The sequence below is a fragment of the Protomyctophum bolini genome (genome assembly GCF_963924005.1).
Source record: "Protomyctophum bolini genome assembly, chromosome: 5".
Taxonomy (NCBI): domain Eukaryota; kingdom Metazoa; phylum Chordata; class Actinopteri; order Myctophiformes; family Myctophidae; genus Protomyctophum; species Protomyctophum bolini.
The window spans coordinates 11300275-11324763 of record NC_137866.1 but is presented as its reverse complement, the minus strand read 5'-3'; the positions used below and the strand labels follow the sequence as shown (position 1 = coordinate 11324763).

The 24489-nt window shown below is 42.7% G+C and overlaps 2 protein-coding genes across 3 annotated transcripts in view; both read left to right on the top strand.

The window, feature by feature from the left end:
• The window catches only part of ahcyl1 (adenosylhomocysteinase-like 1), a 29517-nt gene extending 9757 nt beyond the window's left edge, over window positions 1–19760 (top strand). For both annotated transcript variants that reach the window (XM_080764134.1, XM_080764135.1), the window contains exons 4-17: window positions 462–562; window positions 1082–1184; window positions 2289–2383; window positions 3459–3565; window positions 4664–4780; window positions 4875–4938; window positions 5042–5130; window positions 6546–6616; window positions 7309–7403; window positions 7736–7834; window positions 8300–8368; window positions 8703–8781; window positions 17232–17352; window positions 18722–19760. In XM_080764134.1, the coding sequence (XP_080620260.1) occupies window positions 462–562; window positions 1082–1184; window positions 2289–2383; window positions 3459–3565; window positions 4664–4780; window positions 4875–4938; window positions 5042–5130; window positions 6546–6616; window positions 7309–7403; window positions 7736–7834; window positions 8300–8368; window positions 8703–8781; window positions 17232–17352; window positions 18722–18728 (1217 nt within the window). In that variant the 3' untranslated portion in view covers window positions 18729–19760. The remainder of the gene's footprint in view (window positions 1–461; window positions 563–1081; window positions 1185–2288; window positions 2384–3458; window positions 3566–4663; window positions 4781–4874; window positions 4939–5041; window positions 5131–6545; window positions 6617–7308; window positions 7404–7735; window positions 7835–8299; window positions 8369–8702; window positions 8782–17231; window positions 17353–18721) is intronic.
• Window positions 19761–20224: 464 nt separating this feature from the next.
• Window positions 20225–22693, top strand: hspa1b (heat shock protein family A (Hsp70) member 1B). Its single transcript, XM_080762830.1, has 2 exons — window positions 20225–20318; window positions 20710–22693. The coding sequence occupies exon 2, from the start codon at window positions 20732–20734 to the stop codon at window positions 22649–22651; it is 1920 nt and encodes a 639-aa protein (XP_080618956.1). The 5' UTR covers window positions 20225–20318; window positions 20710–20731; the 3' UTR covers window positions 22652–22693.
• The last annotated feature ends 1796 nt before the right edge of the window (window positions 22694–24489 follow it).

Sequence of the window (24489 nt, the reverse complement as noted above, 5' to 3'; positions counted from 1 at the left end):
TGACCTGCAAACGGCATTAAAATTGACCACATGAGTCCTTGGTGAGCATACAATATGTTTTTAGATCGTTTTGAAATTTGTCTTAGCTTTTTATTTGTAAACCTATGTAATTCACATATACTCTATACTCGTCTACTCTATATATTCTTGTATACCTTTTGTTTTTCTTTTCCTGATCTTCCGATGTATTGTGATGTTTTTCTATATGATATTGTATTACTCGACGACACTGAAAATTAGTTTAATTACTCAGTGTAATATCGAGAATAAATAAAACTTGAATTAATTAATTAATTAACTGCACACCTACGCACAAGCACATTATTATGTGTTATAATTATTTATTTATTTTAAAGTTTTTTTTAAAGAAATCCCGTACAAAGAAATTGTATTATTTATTTTCAGTTTATTTTGTGTCAGTTTCCACTCATTCTGTAATCCCTCTGTTTCTCCACACATAGATATGTCAGCCCTGATATCCCTGAGGAAGAGAGCTCAGGGGGAGAAACCTCTGGCAGGGGCCAAGATAGTAGGCTGCACCCATATCACCGCTCAGACGGCGGTACGTCCATTTACTTAGATACCTGGCTGTCACTCCACTATGTCATTTACTTAGATATCTGGCTGTCACTCCACTATGTAATTTACTTAGATACCTGGCTGTCACTCCACTATGTAATTTACTTAGATACCTGGCTGTCACTCCACTATGTAATTTACTTAGATATCTGGCTGTCACTCCACTATGTCATTTACTTAGATATCTGGCTGTCACTCCACTATGTAATTTACTTAGATACCTGGCTGTCACTCCACTATGTAATTTACTTAGATACCTGGCTGTCACTCCACTATGTCATTTACTTAGATACCTGGCTGTCACTCCACTATGTCATTTACTTAGATACCTGGCTGTCACTCCACTATGTAATTTACTTAGATACCTGGCTGTCACTCCAGTGACTCCACTATGTCATTTACTCAGATACCTAGCTGTCACTCCACTATGGCAGTGTGATTTCTGTCCCTTTTTTTAATACATTTAATTCAACCTCTCTCTCTCTCTCTCTCTCTCTGTCAGGTTTTGATTGAGACTCTGGTGGCCCTTGGGGCCCAATGTCGCTGGACAGCCTGTAACATCTACTCCACTCAGAATGAGGTGGCGGCTGCGTTGGCAGAGAGTGGTAAGACTCACAGTTCGCTTTTAATTTAACTCTGAGAGTGTACAAAACAAATGGAAACCTGCATGTAACCCAATGGAAGCGAAAGAGTCCATTTGGTTACAACTTACAAATGCATGAATTAATACTGAGGATGTTTATGTGATTGAAGGCTTACAGCTCCATTAGCCCTGGGCTAACAACATAGTGGAATATCCCCACCCTTAGACTAATCAGTATCACAGTCTAGAACAGGATTATCCCTGAATTTGTGAGCTTATCCCCCAGAACACTTGAGTGAGGATCATTACTGTTAACTGAAGTTAGAATAAATGGGAAGTTTGTTGTCTAATAAAAAAACCCTGTACTGTACACAGAACAGATGAGAAGGAAGGGACATGAGGTCACGTGACGCCGGGGCGGTCTCAATAGAGATAGTGTTTGTTCAGATGATTGTCCACTCAACTCCAATGTATTCCACCAGAGTTTCAGCAGCCGTTTGCCACAGAGTGTGACGAATCTGCCGGTTGGAATTGCAGGGTAGAGAAAATGACGTTGGCGACTTTTCCTCCATAAGCTTCCTTGCACAGTGCTATAGCCTAGGTTTTTTCAGACTGTATACCATAATTATTCCCTGCGCGACATGCACACGTATTAGGCTATACGCTCGCACGTGGTCAATGGATGAAATCTCAACTCTTCTTGAGAGCATAACATGAAACCAAATTAACCTGTGAGGGTCCATTTGGTTTCATTTTACACTCTCAAGAGTTAAAGATCTACAAGGGTCCATTTGGATACCAACTCTCCATCATGTAGCTGGGGACCACCTGGAACCCCCTCAAGGACCACAGGTTGGAAACCACTGCTCTAAAGCCAGGGGTTAACAAATATGGTGGAACATGGTTATACTAAGCTCAGCCCAAGTCTTAGAATCGCTGTGTGAAAAGGCCCATACTCAGTCAACATAGTACTAACCTAATGGATCTGTACCAGATTATACCTTTAACCCACAGCTATGCCTCTCTCACTTTCTCTTTATTATGCACGTTTGTTACAGTACAGTACAGTACAGTACACGTGTGCTTGCTTTGGTATACGTTTCTACATGGGTTTTTGTTTTTACAGGAATACCTGTGTTTGCATGGAAGGGTGAGTCAGAGGATGACTTCTGGTGGTGCATCGACCGCTGTGTCAACACCGAGGGCTGGCAAGCCAACATGGTATCAGCGTGAACCCATTATACACTTAACACCCACCTGTATGAACAAATGTGTGTGTGTGTGTGTGTGTGACTCATCCTTTATGGGATTATAAAAAACCAAACAAACTAAACTACAAAACATTACGAAAAGCTGCACGATAAATACAAACCACACAAAAGTAAATTTTGTATACATTTTGTAAGAAATAGTGCATTGTCAAACAGGGTTTCACACCGAAACACACACACACACACACACACGCACACACACGCACACACATGCTCACGCATGCACACCCATATACACGCGCACACACACACACACACACACACACAAAGCAAATTCAACTTTCAAAGATGTCTCTTTGGGGTCAGATAACGTTTAATGAGCAACAAAATATACTTTATCCTATTGCGACCTATGGTCGCAGTTTACTATGAAAACCTGCATATCCCGTATCCCAGTGCATTGTGTCACGCCTCGTGTCGCGCCTCCATATATGGTCACGCCTCACGACGTCACGCCTCGTGACACGCCACGCCACCATATATGGCCGTCACCATATATGAAGATCACGACATCATTACCTAGATCTGCATATATTGAGCCGGCCAGCAACATCTGACCCTTAGATCTCCATGGAGCTGACCTGTTCTGACATTCCATATGTTGATCCTCCCCACCCGTCCTTCCTCTTCGATGTCTCCCTCTCACTGATACCTGTCCATTCTCAACTGGCCCGAAAATTAAGGCCCGACCCCACCTGGGGCCTCATCAAACCCTGTACACTTAAGACACTGCCCCCTCTGCCACCCTTAGATCTCCATATATGGAGCTGACCTGGTCTGACATTCCATATGTTGATCTGACCCCCCATGCCAAAACGCCAACGCTCGCCCAGCAGTCTGCCGTCACCCAGGCGGATTCGTGCACGCAACCTCACCCTCAGGGTGTCTTACTGGTATTATTATTATTGATAATGATAATAATCATTGCCATTTTATTTTATTTACAACACATAAAAGAAAGAATCTCAGTATAAAGCTCCATTTAGTTACAGATGTTTTCTTTGAATTGAAACTGTTTTTGTTAGGTCCTGGATGACGGGGGAGACCTGACCCACTGGGTGTACAAGAAGTATCCCAGTGTATTCAAGAAGACTCAGGGCATTGTGGAGGAGAGTGTAACTGGAGTGCATAGGTTAGAATGGACTTGTCATGTTCTGGTGTCGTATGAAAAGTTTATGAACGACAAACGTCGTAAAACAAACAACTTTTAAACCATTTTACTGTTGCAGCCAAATTCCCAAATTTCTGAATATAATCATGACAGTTTTGCGCAACTTGTGGTGCACTGTCATCATCCTCCAGGAAGGGCTTGATCAGTCAACGACCAATAATAGGTGCACTCTCTACCAGCACAGTACAGTAGATAGCAACGCGGCGGTGGCTCAGGGGTAGAGTGGCTGAATGGCAACCGCAAGGTTGCCAGTTCGAACCCGGCCTCCCCCAGAGTTAGTGTAGAAGTGTCCTTGAGCAAGACACTGAACCTCAAATTGCTCCTGATGTGCTGGTTGGTGCCTTGCATGGGTTCCGCCGCCATCAGTGTATGAATGTGTGTGTGAATGGGTGAATTGATGCACAATCTATGTAAAGCACCTTGGATAAAGGCGCTATATAAATGCACCAAATCTCTAGTATTTTATGTGTAGTACCTCTGCTCTGTCACATGATGGGGCAATTAACTCGACTACAATGTCCAAAATTAAATGTATTTATTGACAACCTTGTATTCCTGCAAATAGTGACCCTGCAATATTCATAGTCTTTGGCAAATTGTCTTTGTGAGACTTGGAAGTATTTAGCAGTCTTTCAAATGTATTTTCAAAGTCTTCTAGTGTGAGAAGATGACCATTATGTTCAAAGTTTTATAGTGATGGTAGACATTAACTGAACTGAACACAACCAAGCTGAACCGAACTCAACTGAGCTGGAAGTGAGAAAACGATTGTTGACCCAGGGTCAAATTGGCATTAGTTCAATTTGACATTGTGGTTTGAAAAGGTTAGAGGCCTGATATTACTGTAGTCCTGCTGGCTAAGATGATAGACCTACACGATGAGCTGCAGCAGCTGTCCAAGGTCAGCTCTCCATGGAACCAATTAGCCAGACACCCTGGAAAGGTTACAAAGCCTGACACCTTAGCGTGTGTGTGTGTGTGTGTGTGTGTGTGTGTGTGTGTGTGTGTGTGTGTGTGTGTGTGTACACTGTATATTCACCCTCCCACGTGTGTTCTCAGATTGTACCAGTTGTCCAAGGCTGGCAAACTGTGCGTTCCTGCAATGAATGTAAATGACTCAGTCACCAAACAGAAATTTGACAACCTCTACTGCTGCCGTGAATCTATCCTAGATGGGTGAGTGGAGTGTATTATGTAACGCATGAAATGTCAATCACTGTTAGGTATTGTTTCATGACTGTGTCATAATGCCTTTCATCCCCATTGCCAGCTTAAAACGGACGACTGATGTAATGTTTGGAGGCAAACAAGTTGTGGTGTGTGGTTATGGAGAGGTCAGAGTCATTCTTTGATTAAAACAATGTTCTCACTTAACACTTTAATTTGGTCAGCGTTGGTTTTCTGACAGACATTTCTTCTAAATGTACATCTGGTCAGGTGGGGAAAGGTTGCTGTACTGCTCTGAAGGCCCTTGGTGCAATTGTGTGCATCACAGAGATCGACCCCATCTGTGCCCTGCAGGCATGGTGAGTGACTGCCGATTACTCTGCTAATCCTTTAGTGCATCATTGTGCTACCTCAATTATCCTTATATTATCCGCAGGAACATTGATTAGGCCATGCTGAAAGGTTGCCAATCAGTAGAATACTGTTTATTTTCATTTGACTTGATTTGTAATTTAAAGGTGATATAGATTATAGACAAGTTTCCAGTGTTTGTACACAGAAGTGATTGAGTGTTTCCAAACAAATTCAAATAAGCTCCACCCCCCTCCCCCCGTCATTCTATTGGCTGAGCCAGGTCACTTCAGGCTATGGGGTTGTTGTTGTTGCTGCTGGGAGGGACGCTATGGATATTGCGCTCATATGGCTAAATATGACATTAAAAAATTATGAATTTCTATCGATATCTTAGTTACAACAATGACATTGAGTTGATATGTTCTTTTAAGGGTAACTGTAGCATAATCACAATATCACACGACTGACATGACGAGTCCCGCAAATGAGGAAGTAGGAAGTAGCAGAGGAGACTCACTGGCTCTCAATTCAATTCTCTTTAATCGTGCATGTAAAACATATTGCCCCTCAAATGCCCCAGCCACTACAGCATCGTTCATGTGAACTACTTTGTCCACGGTTATTCATTGCAATGAAGAAAAATCGCTATGATGATCCTTGACGGCTTGTCACCGTTGGCGAGCACGGGTTGAATGCATGCTTCAAGCCGGCCGGACCACCCAACCATGCGCTATACATAGTGATTCTCATAATTTCAATAGGCTTACATATTAAATCATAAACATACTATTTCACATGAACAATGGTGAAACTAAGATATGGGGATAATATTATACATTGCAATGAAATCGCATCGCGTTTTCATTATAATACTGCTGGGTTGAACACACCGGCACAGCCTCGCGCTGCAATTGGCTAAAAGTTTAAATCCCCTCCGACGTCCCGACTAGTAAACTGTAGTGGATATAAACAGTGCATTCAGCCAGAGGGGGCCAAAGGGAGAGTGTGCTGTTGCAGGAGAACACCTCAGCATCATAATATAGGGAAAGATAGAGGGAAAAAAGGCCAACAAAATACATTTATATATTTTTTAAATTTTGGCTGAAAACTTGTCTATATCACCTTTAAGGTATAGTTTAAAGTATTTCAGCTAGTATCCTTCAACCACAGGAACCCTAGTGTCCCTATTCTGGAGTGAAACTTCAGTGAAAATTCAGATCTTCTATGTTAGGCGGTGAGATTAGGTGTAGAGGGAAACCATGAGGGAGCTAAGGATTGAGCTCTGGGATACTCTGGCCAACATTATTCCAGTTATTGTTCACTTCTAAATCATATATTGAGGTTTTCTTTTAAATCTCAGTTGTTCTTATTACATGTAAGGAGAAAATATGAAAATTAAATAACTAAATTGTCCACACAGCATGGACGGCTTTCGTGTGGTCAAGCTGAATGAGGTCATTCGGCAGATGGATGTGGTGATAACCTGCACTGGTAAGCCAGCCGGCCTCACGCAGTGACACCAATTCACTTCAGCTTTGATGATCACAATTCTGCAGGCATCACTTACAATTTACAATTTAGCAGAAGTTCTTTATCCAAGAGCGACTTATAGTAAATCAAATGCATACAGACAGGGCCGATTCATACTCCTATTTTAGAGCCGGTGCTGTACTGGTAGTCTGTACCGCCCCCCCCCTCCCTGGCCTGTGTGTGTGTGTGTGTGTGTGTGTGTGTGTGTGTGTGTGTGTGTGTGTGTGTGTGTGTGTGTGTGTGTGAGACGCTGCTCAACAGTGCCATCCAGCGGTATTGGCGTGGTACTTCCGTGCTCATACACGCACATCCACCCACACAGACACACAGTCACTCAAATGTATTTTATGCATAGTAGTCGTTAGTAAAAAGAAATTGGGTTCAGTCAAGGGAATCTGCTACTAAATATATAATTAATAATTCTTCTAAAAAGGTAATTCAATTACTATTTCACCTTTAAATCCTTAAACATAATGTATACTTTAGCATCATGTAGCGTGACAGAAAATTATGTATTTTCATTACATCATTTTATCTCAAGCAAGATGATACACGACGTGTTTTCACTGAAGCATAACATTTGACTTTAATTTAGAATCACTTAGTTTCTACGCTCTACATTTGTGATATTGTTTTTACCCCTGTTAATTCAGGTAATAAGAATGTTGTTACCAGAGAGCAGCTTGACAGAATGAAGAATGGCTGCATTGTCTGCAACATGGGACACTCTAATACTGAGATTGATGTTGTGAGTAATTAGGCATGAAATTATCATTAAAATATACTCAAATAAAACTTTACTAATCATATATTTACAATTATTATTATTTTCTTTTTTTCTTTGACTGCTACGTAAACATATGAAGTAACTTCAAGACATCTGTTCGGGATCGGATAACTTATGAGCTTTAGTACTTTGTTTTACCATCATTTTATGATCCAAATTAATTGCGTACATTTAGCATATAATCCAAAAACAAATAGATTGTTAAATTGTTTATGATAATAATCATCAGTTTTTGCCTTATTGTACTACCGTATATCAATCTTATCTATGACTGTCCTGTCCTATGTCTTTAGGCAAGTCTCCGTAGCCCAGAGCTGACCTGGGAGAGGGTGCGTTCCCAGGTGGACCACATTATTTGGCCCGATGGCAAGAGAGTTGTCCTGCTAGCAGAGGTACTGAAATGTGACAAAATGGTAAAAGCTTGAATGTGTTACAGTATAAACTGTGCTTTCCCACACGGCAGTGCCTTAATGTAACACAAGGCTTTGTTTCCCTGGACCCAGCTCCTGCAGTTTTCCCTGTGGTGCACTCTCCTAGTTGGTGGATTATTCCTGACTGTCTGACAGTATCACTTATAACTGTTGTTATTTCAAGCTTTTGCCTGTCCAAGCTCTGTTTCCATGTGGATTTCTAGTCCTGTGGTCCTCAACCTTTATAATTCCAATGACCCCATGAGTCTTTACAGGTGGTCCATTTGGTTTCATATTTACGTACACTCAATTTGTGCCATTTGTAAACTGATCAGAGTTACAGACATGAAAGGGTCCATTTGTCCCTGGGCCCCACTTTGAGAACCACTGTTCTAGTCCATTTGATTTTCATCCAACTATTCACTTCAACTATGTGTTGTTTCTCAGGGCAGGCTTCTGAATTTGAGCTGCTCCACTGTACCTACGTTTGTATTGTCCATCACTGCTACAACTCAGGTTTGAGTCTTAGCATTCTCTTCTCTGTAGAATAGGCATCTTTTATGTATGGCAATAGTCCAACATACTGTAATGTTACAATAATAAGCTTTCTATCCAATATTTTGTGGTCAAATAATTTCTGGTTCCAGTAGTTAATGAACACAATGTTGTGTTTGGAGAAAAAACTAATCCTAAGTAAAATTAATCATGTTAGTGTTGCTGTCAAATGTATGGGCTCTAACTCCTTTACTACTACTTTACCATCAAATGGCAATCCTGCTCTGTACCAATAGATTTTATGAAAACTTTTCCCCTGACCTATGAGCTGGGTTTTCTGTCCATCTCTCTCCAGGCCCTGGCCCTGATTGAGCTGTTCAATGCTCCAGAGGGACGTTATAAACAAGATGTGTATCTCCTGCCAAAAAAGATGGGTAAGAACAATGGACCGTTTTATAAATAAAAATTCCATTAAGACATTCTAATTTAATTAGGGATGCACCGAAAATTCGGCCACCGAAAATATTCGGCCGAAAATGGCTAAAAATGTATTTTCGGCCTATTCGGTTTCGGCTCAAATAGGCCGAAAATATATCACCGAATAGTCAAAACACTGGGTCGCTATAAACACAACACGCGATTGTCTTGAACGTAACCAGAGTGCTCCGCATCTACCCCCCTCTCTCTCTCCCCAACTTCAGTCTCCCACACACACACACACACACACACACACACGGAGCGTCTCTGTGGCTGCGATGCGCTCCGCGAAAACTGCGAGCTCATCAACAGGTTGCAAAATGCCCAAAACAGGTCCCAAAACATGGTATTTGTGAGCACCGCCACTGTCTATTCTTTTGTCGTATTGTAACGGTTTGATAATTAAATTAAACTGTTACTCTTTTTTAAATTACGAGATATTGACTGATCTCCTTACGACACAACTGATTTCTGTATGACAGGAATAGCTTAATTGACATTAGACACACAGCACACAAACTCAAGAGAACACAGCGAAGTAGTGATGAACTTAGGTGATGTTTTATCCAACCAGATTAAATAATAATAATAATAATACAGCCAGTTGTAAATTCCCACAAAATCAAAAGAATGAGCTGAAAGTTCTGAACCACCGTTTGAACGAATGTCCGTGATCAACGCTCGCACGCACGCACGCACGCACGCACGCCCGCCCGTTTAAATAGTTTAATAGATAGGTCTGTAAGAAAAGAGTAAATAAAAGTCCGCGTCTCGACCGTGCACGCCCGCACGCTATATTGTTCCTTGTCGCTCCGTATAGATCCAAACGGCTCCAATAACGTCCCAGAAACAGGGAAAACCGAAAGGTCACTCCAAAAAGGTTATGCAAAAAGTAAAGGGATCCCCAGAAACGATATAATCCACAGTAATGATTCCAGGGCAAACAAACACAGTGGATCCTCGCGGGGTGTAACAGAAAATATAAACGGTCTCACCGGTCTCTTCAGTGTTGCAGTCTCGTGCGCTGCAGTGTGGCCTTAGCTATATTCCACCTATAGCGTTCGTTCGAGCAGAGTAATTATTTAATAAAATAATCGATCAAACTGATCCAGGTCTCCTGTGGACTTCCTGGATGGTTTTTTTCTCTCGTTCGTTCCTCCCGCGGGCCGGCGACCAACGCCTCTTTTGTCGTGCGTCAGACAGCCTCAGACCCGTCAATCAAAATAATCCCCTCAAATCATAACATAGGCTTTCAAAACACCCCTTAAACAATAACAAAACAAAACAACTTAGGGCCTTACCCTTAAAGGATGGCGTTAAATAAGGACCATTATTACATAAATGACATACACTTTTAAATGCCATAAATAAAATAAATCCTTTTTTCAACTTAATGTGTGGCAGCGCTACATAGACCCCCCCTCCAGCCATCGGCTACTAGGGTGAGGTACCATAGAACCTTTTTATATTAACCACATTGACAGTGTCCTGTTTATCAGGTGGGTTATTCCATCCAATTCGGTAATTCACCGGCCCTAATTTTCTCAGTACTTTAGCTGGCCCCTCCCACTTGGGCGCTAGCTTGGCGGAGAACTTGTCGCTGGCCTTCGAGAGAGGATGAGTCCTGACCCAGACTAGGTCACCCGTTTGAAAGTGCGCTTCTTTCCTGCGGGCATTATAATACCTAGCTTGTCTAGCCTGGTGCACACCCACTCTCCTCTGGACCTCCTCCGCCATCTTCTGTAGTCTCTCCACCAGGTTATATGCGGCTTGGTCTGCAGGAGACGGTGGTTTATTGATCAGCCTCTCCAGTGGGCCGTGGAGCTTCCGACCCAAAGCCAACTCAGCAGGGACTTTCCCAGTGGTTTCCTGGTGAGCTGTGTTGAGGGCGAAGCGGAACTCTGGTAGCCACTGGTCCCAGGTGTTATGGTGCTCGCCGACGAATGATGCAATCATGGTTTTCAATGTCCGGTTAATGCGTTCTGTAAGGTTGGTTTGTGGGTGGTAACTGGTGGTGAGTTTCTGGACCACACCCCAAGCCTTGCAGAGGTCCATCAACAAGTTGGCAGTGAATTGAGGTCCTCTGTCCGAAACAAGATACGAGGGCACCCCCCAGCGGGTGAAGATTTCCTCCCTGAGAATTTTGATGAGACGAGGTGTTTTGCTGTCTTTCAAGGGGAACATCTCCACCCATTTGGAGTAATAGTCCACCACCACCAGGAGGTAAACGTTGCCGGCTTTGCTCCTGGGGAATGGACCCATCAGGTCGATGCCTAACATCACTCCCGGAGCGGTGACTTGAGTGCTCTGTAGTAGCCCTGCAGGCTTGGTGTTGCTTGCCTTGTACTGCTGGCAGGTCACACAAGTCTTTGTGTGATCCCAGACGTCCTTTCGGACCGTTGGCCACCAGGCCACCTCCAGCACTCGTAAGAGGGTCTTCAGGCGACCCAGATGACCACCCAACGGGTTGTCGTGGAAGTACCGCAGGAATTCTGCCACCAGAGTCTGCGGGACGACCAACTGCCACTTTTCTCCCTGGTTCTTCACCGGCACTCTTCGGTACAATAGCCCTTGGTTGTCACAGAAGCCGATGCGATCGGGTGGAGATGTTGTCCGAACGCTGTCTCTCCTCAGGTCCATCACTCCCTGGTCTGTTCCTTGGGCAGCTGCCAATTCTGCCAATGTGGTCGGCAAGTCCGAGGGGCTTTTCGAGGACATGACAAGACAGGGTGAGGAGTGAATGGAGAGTGGTTCGTAAGCACGGGACAGTGCATCCGGGGCGACGTTAAGACAACCCTTCCGATAATGAACCTTGAAGCTGAATTGTTGCAGTCGGAGTATCCAACGAGTCAGTCGAGAGGTGGTCTTCGGGCAGTTGAAAGCCCAGGACAGTGCGGCGTGGTCCGTGAAGACTGTGAACTCTGGTCCCTCCAGATAGTGCCTCCACTTTTCCACAGCCCAGACCACGGCCAGGCACTCCTTCTCAGAAGTGGAATAATTCCGCTCCGGGCCTCGGAGTCCCCTCGACGCGTAAGCAATTACATGCTCACCATCATCGGTGGTCTGGGAGAGGATGGCTCCGAGACCCACTTCACTGGCGTCCGTGTGTACCTGAAAAGGTAGTGATGTATTGGGTTGCGCCAACACAGGTGAGCTCTGCAACGCCTGCTTCAGAGCTTCCATGCTGTCTTGACACTCGCTGGTCCAGTTCCATTCCACTCCCTTCCTCTTCAGATTGTTGAGAGGGGCTGCCATGTCTGCAAAATGGGGAATGAACTTGTGATACCATCCCGCAAGCCCCAAGAAACGCTGCACAGCCTTTAGATCCTGAGGGACAGGATATTCAGACACTGCTTGTGTTTTCGATGGGTCAACCTCCACGCCTCTGTTGGAGACGATGTGCCCCAAAAACTTCAGCTCTCGCTTGAAAAAGTGACACTTCTTCATGTTGAGGCTGAGATTGGCGGCATGTAACTTCTTGAAAACGGATTCCAAATCTCGAAGATGTTGTTCTTTGGAGTGAGAGTAGACTATGATGTCATCGATATACACAAAGCATAGCTTTCCCCTCAATTCCGCCAAGACCGTCTCCATCAGTCTCTGAAAGGAGGCTGCAGCATTCCGCAGACCGAATGGCATAGCCTTAAACTGGAAAAGTCCAAGCGAGGTTATGAAAGCAGTCTTCGCCTTGCTCTCATTTGCCATCGCCACCTGCCAGTATCCAGACTGCAAGTCCAAGGAACTGAACCAGGAGGCCCCTTCCAAGGACTCAAGGATATCATGAATGATGGGCATCGGATAAGCGTCTGGCAGGGTCTTGGCATTCACCCTTCGGTAGTCCACACAGAATCTGTAGGACCCGTCTGGTTTGTTCACCAGAACTACAGGTGATGACCAAGCTGATTGTGACGGCTCAATGATCCCATCTCCCAGCATCTTCTCCACATGTTCCTCAATGACCTTCTTCTTCTGAGGAGACACCCGATACGCCTTGGATCGTACAGGCACTTCATCCTGCACGAAGATGGTGTGTTTCACCACAGATGTCTTCCCCAGTTTACTGGAGGTGACAGCAGGCCAGTCACCCACGAGCCGTTGTAGCTCCTCCGGACAGTCCGTGTCATAAGGAGCCCGTAACTCTGGGTTGACCGTAGATGCCCAGCAATCTCTCATCTCCCCTGGAGGCAAGGCATAGTAGAGGAGGATGCCTGGTTGGTAGACGATGGTGGGAGACTTGTCCCACAAGCTGGACTCGGCCTTCTGGCTTAAGAAAGGATAATAGGTGTAACCTTTTCCAGTCTTCACCCCATAACTATTCTTAGCCAGATCAAGAATGGCACCTGTCTTGGCAAGGAAGTCTAGGCCAAGGATCAGTGGGAACACAAGATGGCGATCTTGCATGACATGGGTGTCGAGGGTTCTTTTCACACCATGCCAGTCGAACCCGAGATCTTTCTTGCCCAAGGCTCGATGAGCTGAGCCATCAGCTAGGACAAAACCCTGTCGGGTAAACGGTAAGGTTTCATCTGGTTGCATGACTTGCTTCCACAGACTTTCCTTAATAAGAGTGAAAGAACTCCCAGTGTCCACCACTGCCTCAACTGGGATTCCCTTGATGGTAACCGGGACCAACAGGAGCTTGTTTTCGTTAGCTTTGTCGCTCTTGTTTTGTACTAGAGAAAGCTCTGCAATGGTCTTCGCCGGCTGTTTCTTCTCCTTCTTGCCCTGTTTGTCAGTACTCGCCTTCACCCTCTGCCAGTAGTCCTGGGTTCCTGAGAAGTCCTTCTCCACCATGGACCCCACCTTTACTAGCTCGGTCACTGTCGTCACAGTGCCCCGCAGGCAGCCAGCCACTTTAGGGTTGATGTTACTCAAGATGCGTCTCACTATATCTTCCTCTGGCATGTCTCGCTTCCACTTGAGGCACAGTGCACGATAATCGTACGCGAAATCCCTGAGACATTGCTCTGGTTTCTGCACCATGGACCTCAGTCTCTCCTCCACTTCTGTCATGTAGTCAGAGGAGAGGAAAGCGGACATGAAGGCATTTCTAAATGAGACCCAATCGTGGACATGGCTTTTTGCAGCCTGCCACCAGCTGAGTGCCGGCCCCTTGAAGACGGAAGATAGGGCTCCCAAAAGTTCACGGTTGGAGAGGGGTCTTAAGGCAAGGAAGGTCTCACACTGATCAACGAAGGCAAGGACATCGGAAGTTTCAGTCGTGGCACCAAACGTAGGGAATTCCAGCCGCACAGGAGGTTTGGAATAAGACGGAGAGGAGAATGAATGCACACCAGACTGATTATATGATATAGGGGGCGCTATGGAGCTGACATCGGTGGAAACTGCTGGAGGTCTATTTGATACAGGTGTACTAGTAGGTCTTGCCCTAGCAAGCTCTTTCTTCCACTCGTCGTCCCTGCGTAACAAACAGTTTATGGTATCCATTTCCAGTTTCTGCATGTCTGCCCTGATATCTTCTCCTAGTTTGTTGAAAGTAGCTTCAAAGGACTGTCTTAGGTGGGCCTCCCTGTTCACTGAACTGGCTATAGATGCTCTAAAATCATTTTCGAGCTTAACCAAAAAAAATTTCAGAGACTTCACCTCACCTTTAAGTTCCCCATTAACACTCTTCAGAGAAGTCACCTCACCTTTAAATTCATCATGATCAGCCTTTAGAGAATTCACCTGCCCTTTAAGCTCATTGTAATGAGTCACATCCTTCTCATCCCTCCCCTCATCATCATCATCATCATCATCATCATCGTCATCATCATCATCGTCATCATCATCATTATTATCATCAGGTTTAACCTGGGTCTCATCCTGCCCTCTTTGCCTCTCATCCCCCCCATACAAATCACTTAATGAGGTTTCAAGAGGGGGACTTCTCCTTGTGGTGAAAGATCCCGAAGTGAAATCTGGGTCACCATGAAATACAGGGAGATCAACCTCTGGAGTAGAGGACTCATGGACAGGAGGAAACACGTCGTCACTTATTGGTTCTCCTCCTGCTGCTGCTGTTGCCATATTGTAAAGCTAACCCAAACAAGTTTATCAAAATCAATTTAAATCAGTCCCCGTATGGGCCACCATATGTAACGGTTTGATAATTAAATTAAACTGTTACTCTTTTTTAAATTACGAGATATTGACTGATCTCCTTACGACACAACTGATTTCTGTATGACAGGAATAGCTTAATTGACATTAGACACACAGCACACAAACTCAAGAGAACACAGCGAAGTAGTGATGAACTTAGGTGATGTTTTATCCAACCAGATTAAATAATAATAATAATAATACAGCCAGTTGTAAATTCCCACAAAATCAAAAGAATGAGCTGAAAGTTCTGAACCACCGTTTGAACGAATGTCCGTGATCAACGCTCGCACGCACGCACGCACGCACGCACGCCCGCCCGTTTAAATAGTTTAATAGATAGGTCTGTAAGAAAAGAGTAAATAAAAGTCCGCGTCTCGACCGTGCACGCCCGCACGCTATATTGTTCCTTGTCGCTCCGTATAGATCCAAACGGCTCCAATAACGTCCCAGAAACAGGGAAAACCGAAAGGTCACTCCAAAAAGGTTATGCAAAAAGTAAAGGGATCCCCAGAAACGATATAATCCACAGTAATGATTCCAGGGCAAACAAACACAGTGGATCCTCGCGGGGTGTAACAGAAAATATAAACGGTCTCACCGGTCTCTTCAGTGTTGCAGTCTCGTGCGCTGCAGTGTGGCCTTAGCTATATTCCACCTATAGCGTTCGTTCGAGCAGAGTAATTATTTAATAAAATAATCGATCAAACTGATCCAGGTCTCCTGTGGACTTCCTGGATGGTTTTTTTCTCTCGTTCGTTCCTCCCGCGGGCCGGCGACCAACGCCTCTTTTGTCGTGCGTCAGACAGCCTCAGACCCGTCAATCAAAATAATCCCCTCAAATCATAACATAGGCTTTCAAAACACCCCTTAAACAATAACAAAACAAAACAACTTAGGGCCTTACCCTTAAAGGATGGCGTTAAATAAGGACCATTATTACATAAATGACATACACTTTTAAATGCCATAAATAAAATAAATCCTTTTTTCAACTTAATGTGTGGCAGCGCTACAGTATGACCAAAAATGCTCCCCAATGTCTGAATCTGTGAGCTTGCAGGCAGGCTACAACGGACGAACACTAGCAGTGTAGCACTAGCTCGTTAGCTTTTCAAATTTGTTCCACCTGTGTACTGTAATGATCTCAGCAGCGCATTGAAGTGGACATAGGGCTAAAGCAGAAGCAGAACGTCCGTGAACGTTTTGCTTAACAATGAACAGTTGTTCAGTGCTGTTTAACTTTGGCAATATGTGATACTAGAGCCTAGAGAACATGCTAATATGGCTGCTAAATAAGAACGTTTTCCCCCCCATCAGCTAGCGTGCTATTGTGTGTGTGTGTGTGTGCGTGCGTGCGTATGTGCGTGTGTGTGTGCGCGCGCGTGTGTGCGTGCCCACACAGACTGTGTGTAGGACAGTGGTTTTCATAGTGGGAGTTCCAGCTAGAGCTAGATAGTTAGAAAGTAAACCAAGTGGACCCTAAGGTTCTGTAACAGAGTGCAAAAATGGAACCAAATAGACTCTAAAAATTTACATTGATTTTACAATAGAAATAAAAAATAAATTGGGGTCCCAGAGATAGAAATGGAAAGAAAGACAGTCAGCTATACACGGTCAACATTACAGATAACAGTATCATTACAAGTACAAGGAATGGCAAATCAAATTGTATAAAAAACGGGGTAAAATATTAATTTTGAAGGAGTATTCATTTGTATTGTCTTTATTGTTAGTTACAACATGCCTACAATAACGTGAAGCATTTTTTTAAAGGTAATTGCAAAAAGGTGCCATAATCCGATTCATCGATTCATCGTTTAAATAATCGCCCGATGAATCGATTATAAAAATCCATAATCATGTCTTTTGCCATAATCAGGTAGCTTTACAACAAAGATGTATTCGGCTATTCGGTATTCGGTTTTCGGCCAACTGTTTCCTATATTCGGTATTCGGTTTCGGCCAAGAATTTCCCTTTCGGTGCATCCCTAAATTTAATGCGTGGGAGAGGCGTGATTTTTCCATTTGCCTTTTTCATTTATTTCTTATATATTTGTTTGTATATTTGATTTGAAAAAGTGAAATATCCCTGTAATGAATGCAGCAGTCTAAATGTTCCATAATCTGTAGCCAGACTGCTTATGTATTTCCACTTGACACTTTTCAGCTCATTGCTGCCACCTTGTGGTGTGGCCTCAAATGTCCATCAACCAACACAACTAGTGAACATGAATAAGTTCCATAATAAATACCACCATGTTAACGAAGCGCTGTAAAATGGTACCGTCTCTTTTTCCAGATGAGTATGTGGCCAGCCTGCACCTACCTAACTTTGACGCCCATCTCACAGAGCTGTCCGATGAGCAGGCCAAGTACATGGGCCTGAACAAGAACGGTCCCTTCAAACCAAACTATTACAGGTATGTAGGCTACAGATTTATTTATTATTATTTATTTATTACTATTCATTTTATTTGTATGAGTAGTAATAGTGGTAGTTAGGGGGTGGGCGATATGGAAAAATATATCACAATATTCTTTCAAGCAGTATCACAATACACAATATTATCAAGATATTTATTCAAGCGTTTTTTTATGGTTATTTTTCAAATTACTTAACCACCCACAACCAGTTTTGCTTCATCAGATTAATGACACATGCTCATCTATTTTTGGGGTCTAAATCTAGTGCAACGGTGTGCAATTAGCCAAAATGGCGATTTCAAAGTCAATAAAGATCACCTTAATGTGTCGGTGGGCCAGCCAAGCTACCAACAGAACGCATGAGTGCAGAACTCGTTTAGCCACCATAAGCTAATAAACTGTAGTCTGTGATGTTCTGAATAGCCGAGCAGCAGTCAAACAATGGAAAAGATGCTGCGATATCATACATCATTCAAGACCGCCTACATCAGGCATCCAGAGTATAGTGAGGCTAGGACTTTAAAAAGTTGTTTATTCAGCTCTAGTATGAATGTATAACTCTATTAAACATGAGAGCTGAGCCATACACACCATATATGGCCCCAACAATCATGATAGTATTCCATTATAATATTTGCTACAGTAGTAAAGTGAGCTAGACTTGAATACAAGTCGTAAAATCAGTACGTCTCTGTATGAACAATTGAACATGCATGCATGGCCCAGCACTATATTATTTCACAGTATGTATGCTATGCTGTACCACCCAGGACAGGCTATTTAGAAACTGCATCCTTGGTACACTTTTGCCCAATAATTAGATGTGAAAAGATTGAACATGTCACATACATACAGTATGAGCATAGCCAAATAAATATCCAGTGAGGTGTAATAACAGGATTTTTTTTATACACCCAGAGGTTGAAGCAAAACCTTTAGACCTTGCATGCATTTTGACCAGAAGTATGTCCTCCCAAGATGCTGATGCTGTGACTTCTAGTACTGGTACTGAATGCTGTCAGGATGGAACACAGCTCTCCGACCGAAGAAAAAGGACTCAGTAACAGACCATTTAGACCAAAATACTTATTGTTTTTGGGGAACGAAACCATCGTTCTCCAGAAGAACTCAAATCAAATGCACTGTATCACAATACAGTTGATACAATATCTCTGAAAAGGCATATCTTATCGTGGAGACATTGTATCGCCTCAACGATATTTATCACCATATCGCCCACCCCTAGTGATAGTATAAATCTGACATTCTATGAAATCATTTTATTTTATTATTATTTTTATCTTGCTATCCTTAAAATGATTATGTTTTGCATATCGTATTTTTTGAATAATATTCTTTCCTCAGGTATTAACGGGAGTGTCTGATGCTGAGAGTCTGAACACACAATGGACTTCAGACAGAGATATCGCTTTATTTTGTAAACGTTGCTAAACAGAAGAATTATTTTACTTATGCTGAATGTAACTTCATATTATTAGCACTTCAGAATATTAATAATCATGAGAAACATATACAGTATATGTAAAAAGCGACCAAGAAGTATAACATTAACATGTCTGTCACTTGCCTGCTTGCATGCTCATGTCTATGTATTAACTTAGTTGCTGTTACTTATGTTGCTAGAGCACACTGTTGTTGATTTGTCTATTTACTCCTAATATCACACACAGTGCCAAATGATGATCATAATATTGAAAGAGCAGATAGTGTGTTTTGGTCTATCAATGCATTAAATCATAAGTACATTCCATGAGGCAGGGTTACGTATGACCCATAATGAACTGTGTTGACACTGTGTTTTAGAAATGTTTCATAATCATGCACATTGATGACTTTTAATTACTGGTATTTTGCATATACTGACCCTTAAAGTTAACATCCAGTCATCACAGATTAATCCAATATTGATTGAGGCAGAATACATTATATAAAAATCAATTCAAATGGTTGTACCGCCATCCTCCACGGTTGTTCTTCACATTCTAATTTCAGGCTGAAATTCTAAACTGAAATACGCAATGAAGAGTTGAATAGAGTAAAGTGAATAGATATATAATTTTGACTGGAAAATACCTTAAACGGTCATGGTATGAATGTGCCTTTACAATCATTTATTGTAAGTAAATATCATGACACATTACTGGATATTTCTTTTATCTTTTTTTAAATATCACTGGTATATCCAGTGGCTTCCGTTAACAATTATGAAGTATGTTATAGATTTGACATAATAGACAATATTTATGTTTTGCCATATGATTATCATTGTCACTTAAATCATGTATATTTCCAATGTGCTTAGAATGTATGTCTACTATGTATTACAGTATGTGGAGAAATGTCATAAATCAGCAATAAAGTCAACCCTGTTTAACAGCGAAAACTGAATTTTAAACAGTCTACACCTGTGTTCATGTCTGTGCATGTTAAGAGGGAACAGCTACACAGGAAATTAATTCCTGTGTTAATTTAATTATAAGAGTGTAAAAATACTGTAACTATTGTGTACTTTAACTAGACATGTCGCATACTTCATTCATCAATGCTATGCATACTGCTACATTCTGTGCATTGCTCTTATAACCCTGTCATTCAACTGCTCAGCTGGCTGAGTCAGTGTGAAAGTGATTCTGCCGTTCCAGAATGTTCCAGAGTGTCAAAGCGATTTGAGCCAGTCTAGAATGTTCACTAGCTCCTCTGGGCCTCCCTGCTGCCTCAGTTACTAATATTAACACTGACTGAGATGACTGGGGAGCTGGGATTCATCATGAACATTCCAGACAACAAGCATTTCACTATATAAGCACTGGGTCAGAGTCAGTTCAGGCAACACTTTTGAAGAACCACACAACTCAGGGCCAAGGGATCTGACACAGGGGAAACTGTTCCAAGTGGACTCATCTGAGATCCTTCAAAAACTCAAAGGGACAGATTAATAAAAGTAAGTACCACTAAATGAAGTAGTAAAGTAGTAAAAAGTAGTAATTCATAGGATTTTTCTTTTTTTGTTTTGAATGTGGCTGTGGATGTATCATACTGTTAGCATGGCACACCACTTGAAACCTTTAATTATAATTTTTGCTGTGATTTCAGTATTCCAATTTTGATAGTTTGGTTAATTTCGAGTACCCAGTGTAATTTTTCCTGACTATTACTTACTTTATAACCAAATGATTCAGTCAACATTATTGTGGCTTCCCATTTTAAAGCTACAATCCAGATATAAATATATAAAACAGATTGTAAACCGGATTGTAGCTTAAAATTATTTAGTTATTAATTACAGTGATATTTGACAAATCTAAAACTGCATTTCGCTTATCTGTTCATAGGGGCTCTAGAAGAATAACCAAGATGTCAGCCAAAGGAGTCTCCATTGGCATTGATCTGGGCACCACCTACTCTTGTGTGGGTGTATTTCAGCATGGCAAAGTAGAGATTGTTGCCAACGACCAGGGCAACAGGACCACTCCCAGCTATGTAGCATTTACTGATACGGAGAGGCTCATCGGAGATGCTGCCAAAAACCAGGTGGCCATGAACCCCACCAACACAGTGTTTGATGCTAAACGCCTCATTGGCAGAAAGTATGACGACCATGTCGTACAGTCCGACATGAAGCTCTGGCCTTTCACAGTGATTAGTGAAAATGGAAAGCCCAAAGTCCAAGTAGAGTACAAAGGGGAGAGCAAGTCCTTCTACCCTGAGGAAATTTCCTCCATGGTCCTGGTGAAAATGAAGGAGATAGCCGAGGCCTACCTTGGACAGAGGGTGTCCAATGCTGTCATCACTGTTCCGGCCTATTTCAATGATTCTCAGAGGCAGGCCACCAAGGATGCAGGTGTGATCTCTGGACTGAATGTTCTGAGGATCATTAATGAGCCAACGGCGGCAGCCATCGCGTACGGCCTGGATAAAGGCAAGAAAGGAGAGCACAACGTTCTGATCTTTGACCTTGGTGGAGGTACCTTTGATGTGTCCATCCTGACGATTGAGGATGGCATCTTTGAGGTGAAGGCCACCGCAGGAGACACCCACCTTGGTGGTGAGGACTTTGACAACCGCATGGTCAACCACTTTGTAGAAGAGTTTAAGAGAAAACACAAAAAGGACATCAGTCAAAATAAGAGGGCGGTGAGGAGACTGCGCACAGCTTGTGAGAGAGCCAAGAGAACCCTTTCCTCAAGCACGCAGGCCAACATTGAGATCGACTCTCTGTATGAGGGAGTTGATTTCTACACCTCTATCACGAGGGCACGCTTTGAGGAGCTCAATGCCGAGCTCTTTAGGGGAACACTCGATCCAGTTGAGAAGTCCCTGCGAGATGCCAAGCTGGACAAGGCCAAGATCAATGATATTGTCCTGGTTGGTGGCTCCACGAGAATTCCCAAAATCCAGAAGCTCCTGCAGGACCTCTTTAACGGCAAGGAGCTGAACAAGAGCATCAACCCAGACGAGGCAGTGGCATGCGGTGCAGCTGTCCAGGCGGCTATCCTCATGGGCGACACCTCAGAGAATGTTCAAGACCTGCTGCTATTGGACGTAGCTCCCCTGTCTCTGGGAATTGAGACCGCAGGCGGAGTTATGACAGCTCTGATCAAGCGCAACACCACCATACCCACTAAGCAGACCCAGATCTTCTCCACCTACTCAGATAACCAGCCAGGTGTGCTGGTCCAGGTGTATGAAGGTGAGAGGGCCATGACTAAGGACAACAACCTCCTGGGCAAGTTTGATCTCACAGGAATCCCTCCCGCACCACGGGGTGTACCACAGGTGGAGGTGACGTTTGACATCGATGCAAACGGCATTCTAAATGTGTCTGCAGCGGACAAAAGCACCGGCAAAGAAAACAAGATTACCATCACTAATGACAAGGGTCGCCTCAGCAAGGAGGATATTGAGCGGATGGTACAGGATGCTGACAAGTACAAGGAAGAGGATGACATACAGAGAGAGAAAGTAGTAGCCAAGAATTCTCTGGAGTCCTACACGTACAACATGAAGAGCACTCTGGAGGATGACAACATGAAAGGGAAGATTAGTGAGGAGGACAAAAAGAAGGTAATCGAAAAGTGCGATCAAGTGATCTCCTGGCTGGATGACAACCAGCTGGCAGAGAAAGAGGAGTTTGTGCACCAGCAAAAGGAACTGGAGAAATTGTGCAATCCTATTGTGTCCAAGCTGTACCAGGGAGGTGCAGGCCCCACGGGAAGCTGTGGTAGTCAAGCGGAAAGCAACTCAAAGGGTCCCACTATTGAGGAGGTGGACTAAATTACCCAATCACATAGTGCTGCATTAATAGGAGAAAAAAAAATCCAAGCAAAATACTGCACGTTTTTTTTGTGTGTATGATAATTTGTAATAATAATAACAGTGATCATTTCAGATTATCATGCCTGAGGATGGTTGTATGTGCCTGAAACGTTGCTTCCTTCTTAATAAATAACTTCATGTACCGTGCAAGCTGGCAGTGTGAAAGTAATTTTTCATTTTAACAGTCCCAGATTATAAAATTACAAGTATGAGTACGATTATTCACAACTGAGGTTTTTTGAATGGCCTAATGAATGATGATGTACACCCACAATATAACAACATTTTCTGTTGAAGATTATGTTTCATTTAGAAACATTGACATCCTCAGTGTAGTCACAAGGAGGTGGGCCACGCTCATATATTCTGGACTTAAAATTCCTCAGGCTTGTTGCTTTCTATTTTAGGGAATATTCCTGAATAGTTTCTAACACATTCATACTCTGACTACAAGAGGATAAGTTTTACAAAAAGTGGGATCTCTTCCTCCAGCCCTTGCCAATGTATGAGGAATTCAAATATTGTATTTATAGATTCTGTTGATCTGTAATATATGAAAAATGCAGTCCTTTGACTCTTTTTGTCAAGTTTATCCTCTTTTTCTTCTCAATAAATAATTAAGTGGAAAAAAGAGAAACATTGACATCCCAGAGGCACACAATAATGATTTACCACTGTATAGTAAATCAATCTAATCTGGGAACCCATCATCCCTTTGAATTTGCCTGAATCTGTTTTGAGATATTAGGCTCACTCTAATCTGTTAAAACTGCTGTGCCCTAAAGTGTACACTAGGTGGAAACCTTATGTTGTAGTAATTTGTACCTACACTCTCAAGAGTCACAACAGTATATAATAAGGGATAATTGGCTAAATGTGTGGTAAATCTGCAAAAGAATAATGCTTACCACTAGCTCTCTTCACAAATGTGTTTGTTCCAACCCAACTCCCTTGGGAAACCTTCTGACAGCTGCTGAACGTTGGGTGTACCATTAACAACCAATATAAGGCAAACTTTTCCACATTTTCTTACTCTTTAAATAGCATGTGATGTGTCAAACTAGCGGGTCTTCATGATTCTAATGCTTGAATCCATTGCAAGCATTCGTTTTTCATGAAAAACACAAATAGCCATAGCAGTCATCACAAATGTGATGAGGTCAAAGTGGCTATGGCCGAATTTAGCCCAAGGAGTGTTTTTCGTGCAAAACTAATCATGGTTTGCTACCACATGCTACTTGAAGCATAATGAAAATTTGCCTTATATTGGTTGTAAATGGTACCCCAACTGTCAGCACCTGTCACAAAGTTTCCCAAGACAACACATTTGTGAAGAAAGCTAGTGGTAATCATTTGTTTTGCAGATTTGCCACACATTTCGCTAACTTTCTCTATAGACAAAGCATTGAAACCCTCCTACCTACCAGTTGAGACTAGTGACCACTGGATAGTATTGAGGGAATTCAGAAAAGCTGTAAATTAAAATAAGAAAAGTTGAGTTATAATGTCTTGCATGACTTGAGTGAGGAGGAACGTAACACATGGACAATGGTCGACTGACATGTTTCAAGCAGCCTATGCATTTAATTAGAGTGTCAGTCTATTATGTGTCTATAGGCTATATATAAATAGTAAATACATGTACAATTTTAGGCATATATAAGGCCTACATAAAGTAATTTATACTTATTTAATAGATTCATATTAAGGAGTTAACTGTTTGCAACAAGTACAGTGGTACGATTAAACAATGGTGCTAAAAGGATAATACAAAAAGCCCTAAGGGCTTGTTTCCA